The sequence below is a fragment of the Canis aureus genome, chromosome 15, assembly GCF_053574225.1.
Source record: "Canis aureus isolate CA01 chromosome 15, VMU_Caureus_v.1.0, whole genome shotgun sequence".
NCBI classification, from domain to species: domain Eukaryota; kingdom Metazoa; phylum Chordata; class Mammalia; order Carnivora; family Canidae; genus Canis; species Canis aureus.
The window spans coordinates 41123134-41139169 of NC_135625.1; the positions used below are offsets into that span (position 1 = coordinate 41123134).

Sequence of the window (16036 nt, forward strand, 5' to 3'; positions counted from 1 at the left end):
TATTCCTAGACTATATCTTGGCAAGTAATCTATATCACTTCCTGCTCTTGGATTTACTCAAATCTATAATTTTTCATTTTCAATGGAAACAACTACTTTTTTTTAAGATTTTATTTATTTATTCATGAGAATACACAGAGAGGAGAGAGAGAGAGAGAGGCAGAGACACAGGCAGAGGGAGAAGCAGGCTCCATGCAGGGAGCCTGACGTGGGACTCGATCCTGGGTCTCCAGGATCACGCCCTGAGCTGTAGGCGGCGCTAAACCGCTGAGCCACCCGGGCTGCCCTAGAAACTATTCTTGACTATTGATATGTGCTTGTCAAGCATGCCATTATCATTTCTTCAAAAGTCTTCTCTTATAGATAACAAGGTATGATTGATTAAATCTTGTCTTTTGGACTATAAAGGTCTCCTTATCAGATCTCCCCTCATCACTATTCACTTTGTGATTTCAGACATGCTCTTTCAATCTATCAGTCTTCTTGCAAAGTGGTGGATACTATCTTAGTCCTATCCAACTAGACACTTTATGCAGCTGTCTATAATATTCATAAAGGAACAAAGCCCTTTTTAAATTTTTTTTTAATTTATTTATGATAATCACACAGAGAGAGAGAGAGAGAGAGAGAGAGAGAGAGAGGCAGAGACACAGGCAGAGGGAGAAGCAGGCTCCATGCACCGGGAGCCCGACGTGGGATTCGATCCCGGGTCTCCAGGATCGCGCCCTGGGCCAAAGGCAGGCGCCAAACCGCTGCGCCACCCAGGGATCCCCCCCTTTTTTTTATATAAGCATGCTGAATGTAGTTCTTACCAAAGGATTTTATAATTTTTCCTGACCATGTATTTGGAGGTTAAGGAAAATCCTGCTTCTCTGTGGATTGCTTGACCCTATCTGAATGTTTTATATTCTCTTTCCATTCCCTTAGTTCTTGAATTTGTATTTATAACTATTTTTAAGCCACCTTAAGTTATAATTAATAACTACAACACTATACATATTTAATGTAAACAATATTTGGGTAGAAATAAATACACACTCATGAGTCTATCAGCACCATCAAGGACATAAACATATGCACCACTTCCCAAAATTTCCTTCTGCCTTTGTATAATAATTATAGTAGTAGTAGTAGTAGAAGTAGTAGTAGTAGTAGTAGTAGTAGTAGTAGTAGTAATGGCAATTTTATTAATGTATTATTTAAAAATATTTAGTGTAAAGAACACTTAATATAACTACTACCATTTGCCAAATTTTAAGCGTACAATACAATATTTTTTACTGTAGTAACTATATCATGTAGTAGATCTCCAGAATGTATTTGTTTTACTATGCTTTTCCAACTTTACTGAGGTATAATAGACAAATAAACTTGTAAGACATTTAAAATGTACAAACTGATGATTTGATATATGTATATACTGTGAAAGGATTTCCCCCACTGACTTAACACATTTAGCACTTTATTTATTTATCCTTCTCTGTGAGTATATGAGAACGTATAAGTTCTACCGTCTTAGCAAATTTCAACTATACAATTGAATGTTATCAACTATAGTCACCATATTATATATTAGATTCTTGGACTTTATTCATCTTAAAACTGAAAACTGGTACCCTCCTACTAACCAATCTCTATTTCTCACTGTCAACTATTTTTCTACTCTCTTTATAGGAGTTTAATTTTTTTTTAATTCCACATATAAATGATACTATTTAGTATTTGTCTTTCCTTGTTTGGCTCATTTCACTTAGCATACAGCTGGCCAGGTTCATCCATGTTGTCACAAATGACAATATTTCCTTCTTTTTAAAGTTGAACACGGTTTCATTGTATACATAGCAAGCACTTTTCTGATCCATTTATCTATTGTTGAACATATAGATTTTTTCCATACCTTGGCTATTGTGAATAATGCTGTAATTAAATCTCTTCAAGATACTGATTTTATTTCTTTTGGCTATATAGTTAGAAGCAACTTTGTTAGATCATATGGTGGTTCTATTTTCAATTTTCTGAGGAAACTCCAAACTATTTTTCTTAGTGGCTGTACCAGCTTATATCCCCATGAACACCGTATGAGGGCTCCCTTTTCTCCACATCTTTGCAAGCGTTTGCTATCGATTGCCTTTTTATAATAGCCATCCAAACAGATGTGATTTGATATCTTGTTGCAGTTTTGATATGCATTTCCTTGATGATTAGTGATGCTGAATACATTCTCATGTACTTGGCCATGCACATATCTATTCTTGGAAAAAGGTCTATTTTGTGTTCTTTGTCCATTAAAATAGTTTTTCTTTCTATTGAGTTGGAAGATTTCTTGCTTATTTTATCAGATACTTGGTTTGCAAAGATGTTTTCCATTTCATAGTTTGCATTTTCATTTTGTGGATGATTTCATTTGCTAAGGTGAAGCTTTTTAGTGTTGTGCTCCTACTTGTGTAATCTTTTGCTGCCTTTGCTTTCAGTGACAGTAAAAAATCATTGCCAAGACCCCTCAAAGAAGTTATCAAGTGTTTTTTCCTCTAGGAGTTTTACAGTTTTATATCTTACATTCAAGTCTTTTTTCTACTTTACTTGATTTTTGTGTATGATGTGAGATACAGGTTAGGTTTTATTTTTTTTCCCTGTATCAATCCCATTTTCCCAATGTGATTTATTGAACAGACTATAATTTCCCTATTGTATAATCTTGGTCCTTTTGTTGAAAATTAATCAATTGGGGCAGCCCAGGTGGCTCAGTGGTTTAGTGCCGCCTTCAGCCCAGGGCAGGATCCTGGAGACCTGGGATCAAGTCCCATGTTGGGCTCCCTGCGTGGAGCTTACTTCTCCCTCTGCCTGTCTCTCTGCCTCTCTCTTTCTCTGTTTCTCTCATGAATAAATAAATAAAATCTTTTTAAAAAAAGAAAATTAATCAATTGGATATACATGCATTTATTTTAGGCTGTCTACCCTGTTCCATTAATATGTGTTGGTTTTTATGCCAATATCATACTCTTTTGATGACTATAGTTTTTTTATTGCTATAGATTTTTGATATAGTTTGAAATCAGAAAGTGTGATACTTTGTCATTCTTTTTCAATACTGCTCTGGCTCTTGGAAGTCTTTTGTGGTTTCACATAATTTTAGAACTTTTTCTATTTCTGTAAAAAATGACATTGAAATTTTGATAGGGATTGCATTGAATCTGTAGATAGCTTTGGGTAGTACAGGTATTTTAATAATATTCATACTTCCAATCTATCAGCAGAGAATATCCTTACATTTATTGTATTATTCAATTTATTTCATCAATTTTTAATAATTTTTAGTATATATATGTATATAAACTATATATATAAATATGTATATATATAAAATCTTTCACTTCTTTGGATAAATTCATTTCTAAGTATTTTATTCTTTGTGATGTTATTATAAATGGGATTATTAACTTCTCTTTCCAATAATTCATTAGTGTATAGAAATGCAACTAATTTTTGTATATAGAAATCGTATTCTAAAATTTTACTGAATTTATTAGCTCTAACATTTTTGTGGTTTCCCGTATGTAAGTGTGTCCCACATGTAAGATTGTATCATCTACAACAGACAATTTTACTTCTTTTTTTCTTATTTGGATACCTTTTATTTCTTCCTGCCTAATAATACTTGTAGTATTATTTTGAATAGAAGTTAACGAGAGAATTCATCCTTGTCTTGTTCTTGGTCTCAGAGAAGAAATTTTGAGCTGTCACCATTAAGTATGATCTTAGATGTGGGCTTGTCATATATAACCTTTATTATGTTGAGGTACAATCTTTCTACACAAATATGTTTATATAGTAAAAGGATATTGAATTTTGTCAAATCCTTTTTCTGCACCTATTGAGATAATCATATGATTTTTGTACTTTATTTTGTTAATGTGATGTATCACAGTGATTGATTTGTTGAGGGTGAACCATCCCTGCATCACTGGGATAAATGTTACTTGGTCATGATGTATGATCCTTTTAATATAGTATTTTATTTTATTTATTTTATTTTATTTTATTATTTTATTTTATAATTTTTATTCTTAGAGAGAAAAAGAGCAAGAGGGGGGGGGGCAGAGGGAGAAGAACAGAGAGAATCTTGAGCAGGCTCCATGCTCAGTGTGGAGCCCAATGTAAGACTCACAACCCTGAGATCATTACCTGGGATGAAATCAAGAAATGGGTGCTCAACCAAATGATCCACCGAGGCACCACCCTTTTAATTTACTTTTTAATTAGTTTTCCATTATTTTGTTGGGGATTTTTTTCATCTATGTTCATCAGGGATATTGGCCTATTATATATCTTCTTATAATATCCTTGCCCAGCTTTGTTATTAGAGCAATACTAGCTTTGTAAAATGACTTCAGAAGTGGTTTTTTTTTTTTTTTTTTTCCCCTCTTCTGATTTTTACAAGATTTTGACAAGGATTGGTATTCTTTCAATGCTCAGGAGAACTCACCAATGGAGCCATTGGAGTCTAGAATTTTGTTTTTGAGGAGATTTTTGATTAATGATTCAATCTCTTTTGTTTTAGTCTGTTAAGGTTTTTTATTTGTTCATGATTCATGATTCAGTAGACTGTACATGTCTAGGTTGCTTATCCATTTCTTCTACCTTGCCCAATTTGGGGGCATATACCTGTCTATAGTTATTCTCCTTTTTGTTCCTGTGATGTCAGTTATAATGTCTTCTCCTTCATTTCTAATTTTAGCTATTTGAGTCATACTTCTTTTTTCTTAGTAGGTCTAGCTAGTGGTTTGTCAGTTTTATTTACATTTTCAAAACATCAACTTTCAATATTTTCTATTGACTTTTTAGTCTCATTTCTTTCCATTCTATGCTATTTTCTTTCTTCTACTCAAGTTATGTATAGGTTATTCTACTTTTTCTAGCCTTTGAGGAGTAGATTAGGTTCTTATGTCAGATATTTCTCTATTTAATGTAGACATTTATCACAAAAAAACTTCCTTTTTATAACTGCTTTGCTACATCAAACACTCTAGTATGTTGTGTATCCATTTTCGTTTTTTCAAAGTATTTTTCAACTTCTCTTCTTATTTCTTCTATGACCCCTTGGTTATTCCATAGCATGCTGCCTATTCTCCACAAATTTTAATTTTCCAATTTTCTTCTTGTAATTGATTTCTAGTTTCATACATTTGTGTTTAGAATAGATGTTTGATATTGTTTTCATTTTCCTAAATTTATTGACATTTTTTTTGTTGTGGCTTATCATATGCTTTCCTGCAGAAAGTGGGTGTGTACTTAATAAGGATGTACTCCGCTCCTGCTGGATGGAATGTTCTATAAATATCTGTTAAGTCCATCAGGTTCAATATTTAGTTTAAGATTGATGTTTCCATACTGATTTTCTGTCTGGATTATCTATCCATTGTTAAAATGGGGTATTGAAGTTCCCTACCATTATCGTATTGTATGTTTCTCCCTTCAATTTCTTGATATTTGCTTTATATACTTTGGTGCTTCTAAATTTGGTACATAAATATTTACTAATGTTACATTGTCTTGGTGAATTGATCCCTTTATCATTATATAATGACTTGTCTCTTGTTACAGTTTTTGGCTTAAAGTCTTTTTGTCTGATACAAGTTTAGCTATCTGTGCTTTTTTCTCTTGTTTTTGTTTTGTTTTTATTTGCATTTTGCATAGATTACCTTTTTCCAATGTTCACTTTCACTTTATGCATTGTAAAACCGAAGTGAGTCTCTTGTAGGCAATATATTGCTGGGTCTTGTTATTTTTTAAAGATTTTATTTATTTGAGAGAGAGAGAGAGAGCAACAGGGGTAGGGGTAGAGGGAAAAGCACACTCCCTGCTGAGTAGGGAACCCCACTGTAGGTTCTATCCTAGGACCCTGGGACCATGACCTAAGCTGAAGGCAGATGCTTAACCAACTGAGCTACCCAGCCACCCCTATTAGGTCTTGTTTTATTATCCACTCAGTCACTCTATATTTTGATTGGAGAATACAGTATATTTATTATTTAAAGTATTTTCTGATAGATACGGACTTACTATTGCAATTTTGTAAATTGTTTTCTGGTTGGTTTATAATGTCTTTGCTCCTTTGCTCCTCTCTTGCTGTCTTTGTCTGTGATTTGATTTTCTATAGCTTTATGCTTTGATTCCATACAGTTCATTTTTTATCTTTTGTGCATCTACTTTAAGTTTTTGCTTTGTGTTTACCATGAGACTTATGTAAAACAGTGTATATTTATAACAATCAATTTTAGCTGTTAAAAACTCTGAACACATACAAAAATTACATTTTTATACTCCTCCTGCATATTTATATTTTTTAGGTCACAAGGTGTATTTTTTTTACATTGTTTATAAATTAGTAACTATGTCATTTCAAATTCTTTTGTCTTCTAATCTTTATACTAGAGTTGTGAGTGATTTACCTCCCTCTATTACCACTATAGGGTATTGTGATTTTAACTATTTATTTGCTATTTCCTGTGGATTTTATTCTTTCGTATGTTTTCTTTTCCTAATTTCTTTAATTTTGTCTTAAATAACCACCTTTAATCTCTTTCTTTTCTCTTTCTTTCTTTCTTTCTTTCTTTCTTTCTTTCTTTTCTTTCTTTCTTTTCTTTCTTTTTCAATCTTTTTTTTCTTTCCTTTCTTTCTTTCCTCTAGTTAAGTAAATTTCATTGCCATCTCCTAATTTATTGACTCTTTCACTTTTTTAATTTAGTTGTTGTGTTCTTTGGCTTTGTGATTTGTTTGGTACTTTCTTATATTTTCTATATCTTGGTTAAAATTCTCAATTTGTTCATGCATTGCTCTTTTGATCACAGTACACATCTTTATGACTGTTATTTTTATCTCTCTATCAAGTATATCACTTATCTCCATTTCATTAAATCGGTTTCTGGAGATTATTATTTTTTGGGGGAAAATACTTGTATGTTTCCTCATATTTTCTTAAATTCTGTGTTGGTTTCTGTGCATTACATAAAACAGCCACCTCTCCCCATCTTAAGAGAGTGGTTTCATTTACAAGATAAACCTCATTAATTAGTTCAGCCTAGTCTTAGTTCCAGTTTACTTTTTAATCTTTTTTGATTGTCCAAGACAACTTATTTACTCTTAGTGGCTCCCAATAGTTAAGATATGCCAAGACTCATCACTGCTATAAAAGGGAAGACTTCACTGAGCCCCAAGATGTAGTCTGACTGGAAGCAGAATCCAAGGCAGCAGCTAGAAAAGTATGTAGTTAAGGACTTCTCAGGGGGGAAAATAGGAGATGGATATTTTGCTTTTTTTCTCTGTGTTGGGCCTAGCTGAATAGCTGCAGGGTTGGATAGAAGGGAGGAAACTCCATTGTCTTTTAGGCACTGTTTCTTTGCTACAGTCCTGTGAGACTTTGAAGAGAAGTCCTATTGGCTATCAGAACTAGGTGGTTTGGGAACCTGATCTTTGGGCAGAGGATATAAAAATCTGTGGTGGAAACAGGCTTTATAAGCTCCTTCCAGAGATACTGGAGACTTGCCACTGGCTAGCAGGGACACTGGGAGAGAAGGCTGCCAGCTTCTCTAGTTCCTGGGCAGGATCAAAGCCCATGATGTATTCTAAATTAGAAACCTGATCCTCAGTCAACATCTTTTACAGTATGCAAATAGATCCATTTCCGGTAAGACTTTGAAATAGGCAATTTTGCCTTCTTCCTCTGTGCTGAGCCCTGGGGGATAGCAGATTGAGAACTCCTTTGTTTGCTACAGCCTTGTGGGGCTTGTGACTAGAAGCTCCTTTTGGCTTTCAGAGCCAGATGATTTAGGGACTTGTCTCTTGGGTGTAGTGCCATAGTTGGAGAACAGACTTTTGTACACATTTCTTGCAGGGAGATATGAGTGACTTAGAGTGGGCTATAAGGAATTGGCAGAGGAGGCGTCTATCAGTTTCCTGAGTCTGGGAAGGATCATAGCTAGTCCTTAGATGTGTGCTAAATTGGAAGCCTGGTCCATAGGTGGTAAGTTTCTAAGTAGGCAGCTAGATCCCTTTCAGGGAAAAGACTGGACAGGAGATAGGAGATTTTGCCAGCTTCATCTCTAGTGATATCTGTGGTATGTGCTTAAATTCCTGTTAATCATTCCTTTGTTTGCCATAGTGGACACAAGCCCTATTGGCTTTCAGAATTAAATGTTTTGTGATCCTGTCTTCAGGGAAGTGTCTTAAATGTTGGAAAACTAAATGTAGGGTCCAAATCCTTTGCTCTCCAGAAAGAAACTGGAAGTTGGGATTTCCCTTCCAACTGAATGGTGCTGTGCCAGTGGTGGGGTTTATAGAGTGTATCTACTTGTTTCAATGTTGAGTATTTGCTCATTTGCTCAATGTGTTAGAGTTTCAGGTATTTTCTAGATTTCTTTTAGAAGCAATTGCTCCATGTGCACATGAACATTCAGTGTGTATGTAATAGGAGTAAAATTCCAGTCTCCTATGTTGCCATCTTGGTCAATCTCTTATCAGTTGTTATTATTATTATTATTATTCTTTCATTTTCAATAGTCCCATGAAATTGAGGAAGTATTTGTTATGGATTAAGCTCTCCTTTATTGGATTTCATAAATCCCTTAAAAATATTCCATTACTTCCATTTTAGTCATCAATAGGTACTTCTATGTTTTACATATTAGTATTTTAGAAACAAACAACAGAAACAAAAAGGAAACTTTATTCCTCTCAATAATTTCATGTCTTAAAAATCAAAGCACTAGTTTTAGGATCATTATCGTTTATCAACTTAATAAAAAATACTCAGTTTTATCAATATAGTGCACAAGTTTTTGATTTTTGGCAGTTTTTGCCCACTGCCTACCTGCCTACCTCTGGTAATAAGCATCAGCTTTTTTTTTTTTTTTTTTGTCTCTTCTCATTATTGGAACATATCAGGGAAAAAGGAAATTGAATTAATTGAAGAACAATATATATAATGTTAATTTAGATATTCTCCTGATATACAATTTACTGTCCATTACTCTTTAGTGTCTCTTGGCAAGCAATCTACACTTATGACTCAATAAAACAATTATTTTCTATATACATACTTCTGGTCACAAGGTAATGGCTGTGAATTTTTAAAACCACAGTTTCCAAATTTATCATGCAGAGAATTGATTTCTTTGAAACAGGCAAATGGAGCACCTTGAGCACCTAAAAATGCAAAGATGTCTGTTAAATTACTATTCTTAATTCAAATTAAAATTTTTGTTCATAAAAAAACAACAATGAAACTCTTATTGTATAAACAAAATATCATGAAAAAAGTCATGTTTTTTTTTTTTTTTCTGAGTGTATACTGTCAATGCAAGTAGAAAGAAACAATGATCCGACAGAAAACAGAAAAGACTTGTATCTATTGCAGTAAAATTAAATTGCTGTTAAAAATAATTTGCTGCCCCTCCCCATCCCGGGAGGCTTAGCGGTTTAGCGTTGCCTTCGGTCCAGGGCGTGATCCTGGAGACCCGGGATGGAGTCCCACGTCAGGCTCCCTGCATGGAGCCTGCTTCTCCCTCTGCCTGTGTCTCTGCCTCTCTCTCTCTCTCTCTCTCTCTCTCTCTCTGTGTCTCTCATGAATAAATAAATAAAATCTTAAAAAATAAAATTTGCTGCCCCTCCCTGTGGGAATGCATACTGCCTCATCCAATGAATATTAGGCTTGACTTTGTAATTTGATCCTCTTACTGAAATGAGAGATTTGAAACACAGTTATGGGCAGAAAATCTTGTGTGACTTGTGAGTAAAAGGAGTGTTATATTCTCTTTATTTTCTGATGGGGGATAAGCAATGTTTTAAGTAGAGTTTCATCTGGCAGTCTGTGCATCATAGTCAAAGCAATATGGAGTAGTAGAATAATTGTATTGGATATGTAAATCTCAGATATTTTAGGGTTGTTTTCAATTCATTAAACATTGCAGGGTACCTAAAAGTGGACTTTTCCTGTAAAATATGTCTTAAAAAATTTGGCATTGTCAGTGAAGCCAGTAGTAGATGAGAAGGAAACTGTTATCATTGGATAAAGAAGAGTAATTCATGTTACATGAAAATGAAACACTTGGAAAAACTCTTCACAGTGACTGAAAGGGAGATAATAGCTTTAATAAACTTATTGTCTTAGGCAAACAAGTAGGGAAACAGAATCTGTCTTGGTTAATCTTGGCTGCATTTGACCAGAAGGTAAAGGTATTCAAGGAAAAGATAAACTAAACCCAAGATAGAATTAGTTATTTCAGGGACAGTAATAAAAAATTAATAAAATAAAATAAAAAACAGAGAAAGCCTAGAAATGTGTCCATTCTACAGGCATTGGGGTGGATAATAATGGATGCTGGCTGATGTAAACTAGCCAAATTATTACTCTCATTTAATTGTTCTAAGTCTTTTCCATGGTGGATGCTTGTTGGTGGGTGTTAGTTTGGTGGATTAATACAAAGATTCACATTATTTTTCATTTCCATGTGTTTACCCACATTTCTCTATCCCAGAACCCTTGCCTTTAATCTTCTAGTTTTTCCACATCTAGGCTCCCCATCAACAAACTAGGCCCTTTGTCATCATTCATGAGTATATCTTTAATCAACCTCTGGCCATTTCTCCTTCCACAAAAAACAGATGACCAGATGGTCATTATCTTTCAAGGCATCCTCCAAAATGAGGTTGCAGTATGGCTACTGGATTTTTTCCCCTCACTAATAACCAGTGACTGAAGCAACATATCTATAAAACAAGCCTAGGCTTTTTCTTCTTGTGTAACTTGGTCATGGTGAAATCCTATGTATCTATGGGTGCGAGCTGAGGGAGATGCAAAGTGGAGAAGGGTATACTGTTCTGGATTTCCTGCTCATGGATTTTTCTTCTGCCCTGTCTTTTTGCTTGTGTTTGAATCCAGGTGAATGAATGCCTTCCATTTATATGACCATTTAACTTGGTGGATCTGACATAACTGAGCTTATACTGTACAGTTCTAAACACATGTTTATTTGGTGTCTGAAAATCAGATTCTTCATCTCTACAGGGGTCACTAATGTGACCAGAGTTGTTCTGTCAAAGTGGTATAGTTCTCCAGTGTAGGTGGCACAGTCTTGCTCTAGAACCCCAGATAACAGCCCTGTCATTCTCCCAAAAAGGTTTAGTATAAACCCTACATAGCATTTTTTTTTCTCACAACCTAAACTTCTGATATTATTGGGATTCCTGTGTTTTATAATTCAGAATGCAGAACTGCTTGCATTGCAACTTGGACATATTGCAGAGCCTCTTTTCTACTTTTCACTTCACTTAACGTTAGCAACATTTAATGTCATCTAATAAATGAAGCAGTACTTCCTCATGTGGAATATACTGCCTCCAGAACCCAGAAAGAACTACCAAGTGTTTTACTTTTTTTAGTTCAATGAGATGTAAAACACATAAAGTTTGGTTTTACTTTGCAGGTGATGTCAGGTCATGGATCAGAGCTGTGCCATTTTATAAATTCAGTAGTTTCAGAGAAGTATACAGGCTAAAATCAGGGGGATTTTCAACTGTTTCATATTTTCAACTATTCCCATACCAGTTGTTGTTCTCATTCTTTTTCCAACCAGAACCTTGATCACAGTAAAACAGACTTGATTGAGAATTTAACCTCCTCTGAGTTTCCTCCAACTTGATAATTTTTTAACTTTTTCTAATATCCTATTTTAGGAGATGAAAATCCCTTTATAAGTTAACAGTGGTGCCTATACAGCATACAATTAAATTTGAAATGAACACTTTTTAAAAAATATTTTATTTATTTATTCATGAGAGTCACACAGAGAGAGGCAGAGACATAGGCAGAGGGAGAAGCAGGCTCCCTGCAGTGAGCCTGATGGTATCCCAGGATGCTGGGATCACAACTTGAGCCAAAGGCAGACACTCAGCCACTGAGCCACGCAGGTGCCCCTCAAATGAACACCTTTTTGTTATCTTTTCGTAGTTTTCAATGTTGTTTGGTAATATCCATCTAATACCCCTGTCCTTATAGTTATCGTTTCCCCCATACATTTCAATTGTACTAGCAAATGGATTATGTTGTACTATCCCAGTTCACTCAGTGAGGGTATTATCAACTTTTACCAGTGATGGCATGCTCATTCACAGCTTTCAGTAAGTAACTTAGTTTTGAAGGTGATCTTATGGGCTATTTTTTCACACCACTCTCAATATCAACTGCTAATGGTTAGGGCTTCTAGAAGTCAGAATCTAGATGAGGTATAATGTGAAAGCTATTTATTAGTGATTAGAACATCTGGAAGTGAGGGGGAGAATGCAGGGTGGAGCAAAGAAGTCAAACAGAAATGTAGGCCCAATAAAGACCCTATGGGTAGCTGTGAAACATAAATAGTCTGCTAGAGTACAAATTGTGCCTAATTTGTGGCTGGATTAGACCATAATGATCAGGACTTTATACCCCATCTCAATTAATTACTGCATTTGTGCTGTCCTGGGATGGGTGTGTTTTGGTGCCTGTGTTGAGACAAATTCTGGAGTGAGCTGACAGCTGGAGATGATATGATGACAGCACGCAGTATTTCTCTTGTCTATTTCACCTCATTTTCCCCCAGCATTCTATTTTCTTTCCTTTAACTGCACTTAGCACAATTAAAGGATTCATATTGCTTTTGTCTTTATGTGTTTACTGTATTTGTTTCCTGATCATAAGCTCCATGAATACAATAGCCACATGACAATTTTCATCTTATTGAATATTATTCAGCTCTGTGTGCATGCTTTGCCTTAAGTACAACATTTTGCAGTATAGCTTTTGTTAGCATAAGAACAAGAAAAAAAAGTGCCTCCTCCAGATAGTAGCCAAATGAATGAAGAAAGGAAGGATGAATGAATGAACTACATCGAGAGATCAATTTTTTGACCCAGATTGGTAAGTTTTGTGGGATACTAGGGCATATATGAGAAGAGGAATTACATATGCATTAATGGTTAATTAAGTCTTACCTAAGAATCCTTGCTTTAATTAGAGCTCAAAAAGATTGTCAAATGACAAGTAGCTCAATTCTGGATAAAGGATTTATTTATTGATAAAGAAGAGTATGTTCTGGACAGTCCTTAATGGATTTTATAGGGAGTATTATTTAATTTTAAAATGATATATTAAACCTTGATCTAAAGTTACTGTGACACTGACAAATAATATTTTTAAATGCAAGTAATCATTGAAAAAGAAAAATAAAAACAAAGAAACCAAATAAAAAGTGGAATCACGAAAATACAGCCTAGAGAAAACACCACTGACCTGTGGTTTAGGGGATTATAGCTCTGCAGCACTGGTTAAATGTTGGTTAAGTCACTTAATTTGAAACTTCTTACTAAAGACAAGTTTCAAATAATTAGGAAGACAATATAAATTGCATATCATGTCATTTGGTACAAATTATAGACCTTATTACTGCTGGACAAATAACTGAAAAGTGCTGCTTATACTACTTTTGCTCAATTACTAAATGATTGATCTGAATACATTTCAATGAGTAATTTTTATCCATTCAAATTCAATTTAATCCCTATAAGAAATTATATTGGGGTACTATGAGTAGTTACTGCCTAACAAGCTTATATGCACAATTCTTATTTGAATTACTCGGAAAAAAAAAAGGAAATATAAGAAAATATAAGAAAGAATTGGGGGGGGGGGCAGCTGGGTGGCTCAGTGGTTGAGCATCTCTGCCTTTGGCTCAGGTTGTGATCCCAGGGTTCTGGGATGGAGTCCCACATCACCACCACCACCCCACCCCCCAAGAGGGAACCTGCTTCTCCCTCAGCATATATCTCTGCCTCTCTCCATGTATCTCTCATGAATAAATAAATACAATCTTTAAAAAAAAAGGAATGAATTTTGATCAGTGGCCTATGACTACTGTTATCCTAGCAGTTCCTCAGTAAAGAAATATGATCATACTTGAATAAAATTCACTCTGATTACCAAAAAAAAATTCACTCTGCTTTATGCCATTAAAATTAGATAATGAAGATGTAAAGTAAAAGAAATTTAAGTAAGATTCTACAATCTATTGACTTGCCTTCCAATCTCTATGTAAATTATGGGAAGTAAACATGGATTTTTGCCCAGGTTGCCAAGTACAAAAAGCAAAAATCAACTCATGAGAAGAGGAATATACAGTATTATCCTGGAGAATTTTAAACACTTCTACAAAAACTTCTTCTCTAATTCAAATTTAATCTTTATTGAGCTTGTGATTCAGGTGCTTCTATTTTGAGAGTTGTGTGATATATATTTTATCATATAGAGGTAAAAGAAATATATAAGAAAGAGTAATACCTTCTCCAAATATCTGGGCACACTGGTTATCAGTAGTTTGGCATCGTCCATTATAACAATACGCAGTTCCCAACCTGCACAACATGCCATTTGATGCATAAGTGTCAGGAACACAATTACTAGATGTTCCATTGCAATATTCTGTAAAATCACATTCTTGATCAATAATCTTTCTACACGGAGTGCCTGCTACTGATATCTAGGAAGAAAAAGAAAAAGAATTTCATGTTCTTGCAAATGAACAGATTTATTCTTACTTACTGAGTGAACAGATTTATCAAATAAACTATGCCTAATTATTGATATTTGGGGGAATCACAGAATTCCCAAGGTTGTGAGTTATCAAGGAAATGTCAGGTATTCATTATGAAGCCCAAAGGAAAATAACTGTCTCAGATGTAATAGGATCCCTTCTGACAGAAGGTTTACAACCATTCTGTGTTCTGCATTCTATGTTCTGCATTCTTTCTGACTCAACATGCATTTGGAGGGAGCCTAAACAGGTAACTCATACTTGTTCCTCAAAATTGGAGGACCAATGCCTCTCCTTTTTTGGTCCTTGAAGTGACCAGGAGCCAAACTACCTGGTTTCAATTTCTTGCTCAGATTTTCACTAGTTTATTGTGTGGGTGAGATACAGATCTCTCTCATTTGCAGTTGCTTCATTTGTAAACTTAAAATAATTATCATTCCCTGAGAGAATTCTTGTTAATACTAAACTGAGTTAAACTGGATAATTTGGTTTTTGGGTGTTGAGTTTGATAAGTTTGTTACAGATTTTGGATACTACCCTTATCAGATATGTCATTTGCAAATATCTTCTCCCATTCTGCAGGGTGCTTTTTAGCTTTGTTATTTCCTTTCCTGTGCAGAAGCTTTTTATTCTGATGAAGTCCCAATAGTGCATTTTACTTTTCTTTCTTTCCCTTGCCTTTGGCGACATGGTAGGAAAAAGTTGCTATTTATTCTGTAATCCTCACTGTCTATATAACTTCAGTAACACTTAAACTTGATTTTTTTTAAATTACTGTAGGATCCTGCCTTCTGCCTTATCTTTGTACATTCTACCCAAGTTATATGGAATGTTTCTGAGTTAGTTACTATACCATCAAAATGTACTGCCACTGAACACTGTATAGGGGGAGAATACATTTTTGGAGGGTTGAGACAAATTGTTTAAGAATTTTCATAATTTGTGAGTAATAAAAAGCCAGCTTATATAATTTTTAATAATGAATACCTATTTTGAAAACACAAACTAAACAAAACAAACAAAAAAGGAATGAGCTACTAACAAGAACCAGAACATGAATCTCAAATCGATTATGCTAACCTAATTATAATGTTTATACATGATACAATTTATATTCCTGCAAAAGGAAAATTACAGATGCAGAAGACAGATCTGTAGTTACCAGGGTTTGTGGGTATGGGTATGAATTGAATACAAGGGGACACAGGGTGAATTTCGGGGAGTGGTGATAAAATCACCTATCCTTTGATTGTGGTCCAAGTTATAAGACTGAATGTTTGTTATAATACTCAAAAGTATTCACTAAAATAGTTTTATCATAATAAAATTATAGTATAGTAACTTAAACCTTAATTGAAAAATTGGGCACAAAGAACATATGGAATATTTACATGTATTATGTGTATTAGAATATTACA

At 34.5% G+C, this 16036-nt stretch overlaps 2 protein-coding genes across 32 annotated transcripts in view; one reads left to right on the forward strand and one right to left on the reverse strand.

The window, feature by feature from the left end:
* LOC144284576 (disintegrin and metalloproteinase domain-containing protein 18-like) overlaps nt 1-16036 on the reverse strand; it is a 184365-nt gene that overhangs the window by 93150 nt on the left and 75179 nt on the right. For all 19 annotated transcript variants that reach the window (XR_013353000.1, XR_013353005.1, XR_013352999.1 and 16 more), the window contains 2 exons: nt 14366-14564; nt 9096-9201 (listed from right to left, as the gene is read on the reverse strand). Coding sequence is in view for 13 of the 19 variants with exons in the window: in XM_077849266.1 (XP_077705392.1) it covers nt 9096-9201; nt 14366-14564 (305 nt within the window). In the remaining 6 variants the exon portion in view is untranslated. The remainder of the gene's footprint in view (nt 1-9095; nt 9202-14365; nt 14565-16036) is intronic.
* Nucleotides 1-16036, forward strand: part of LOC144284582 (uncharacterized) — a 283713-nt gene that overhangs the window by 79150 nt on the left and 188527 nt on the right. The window lies entirely within an intron of this gene.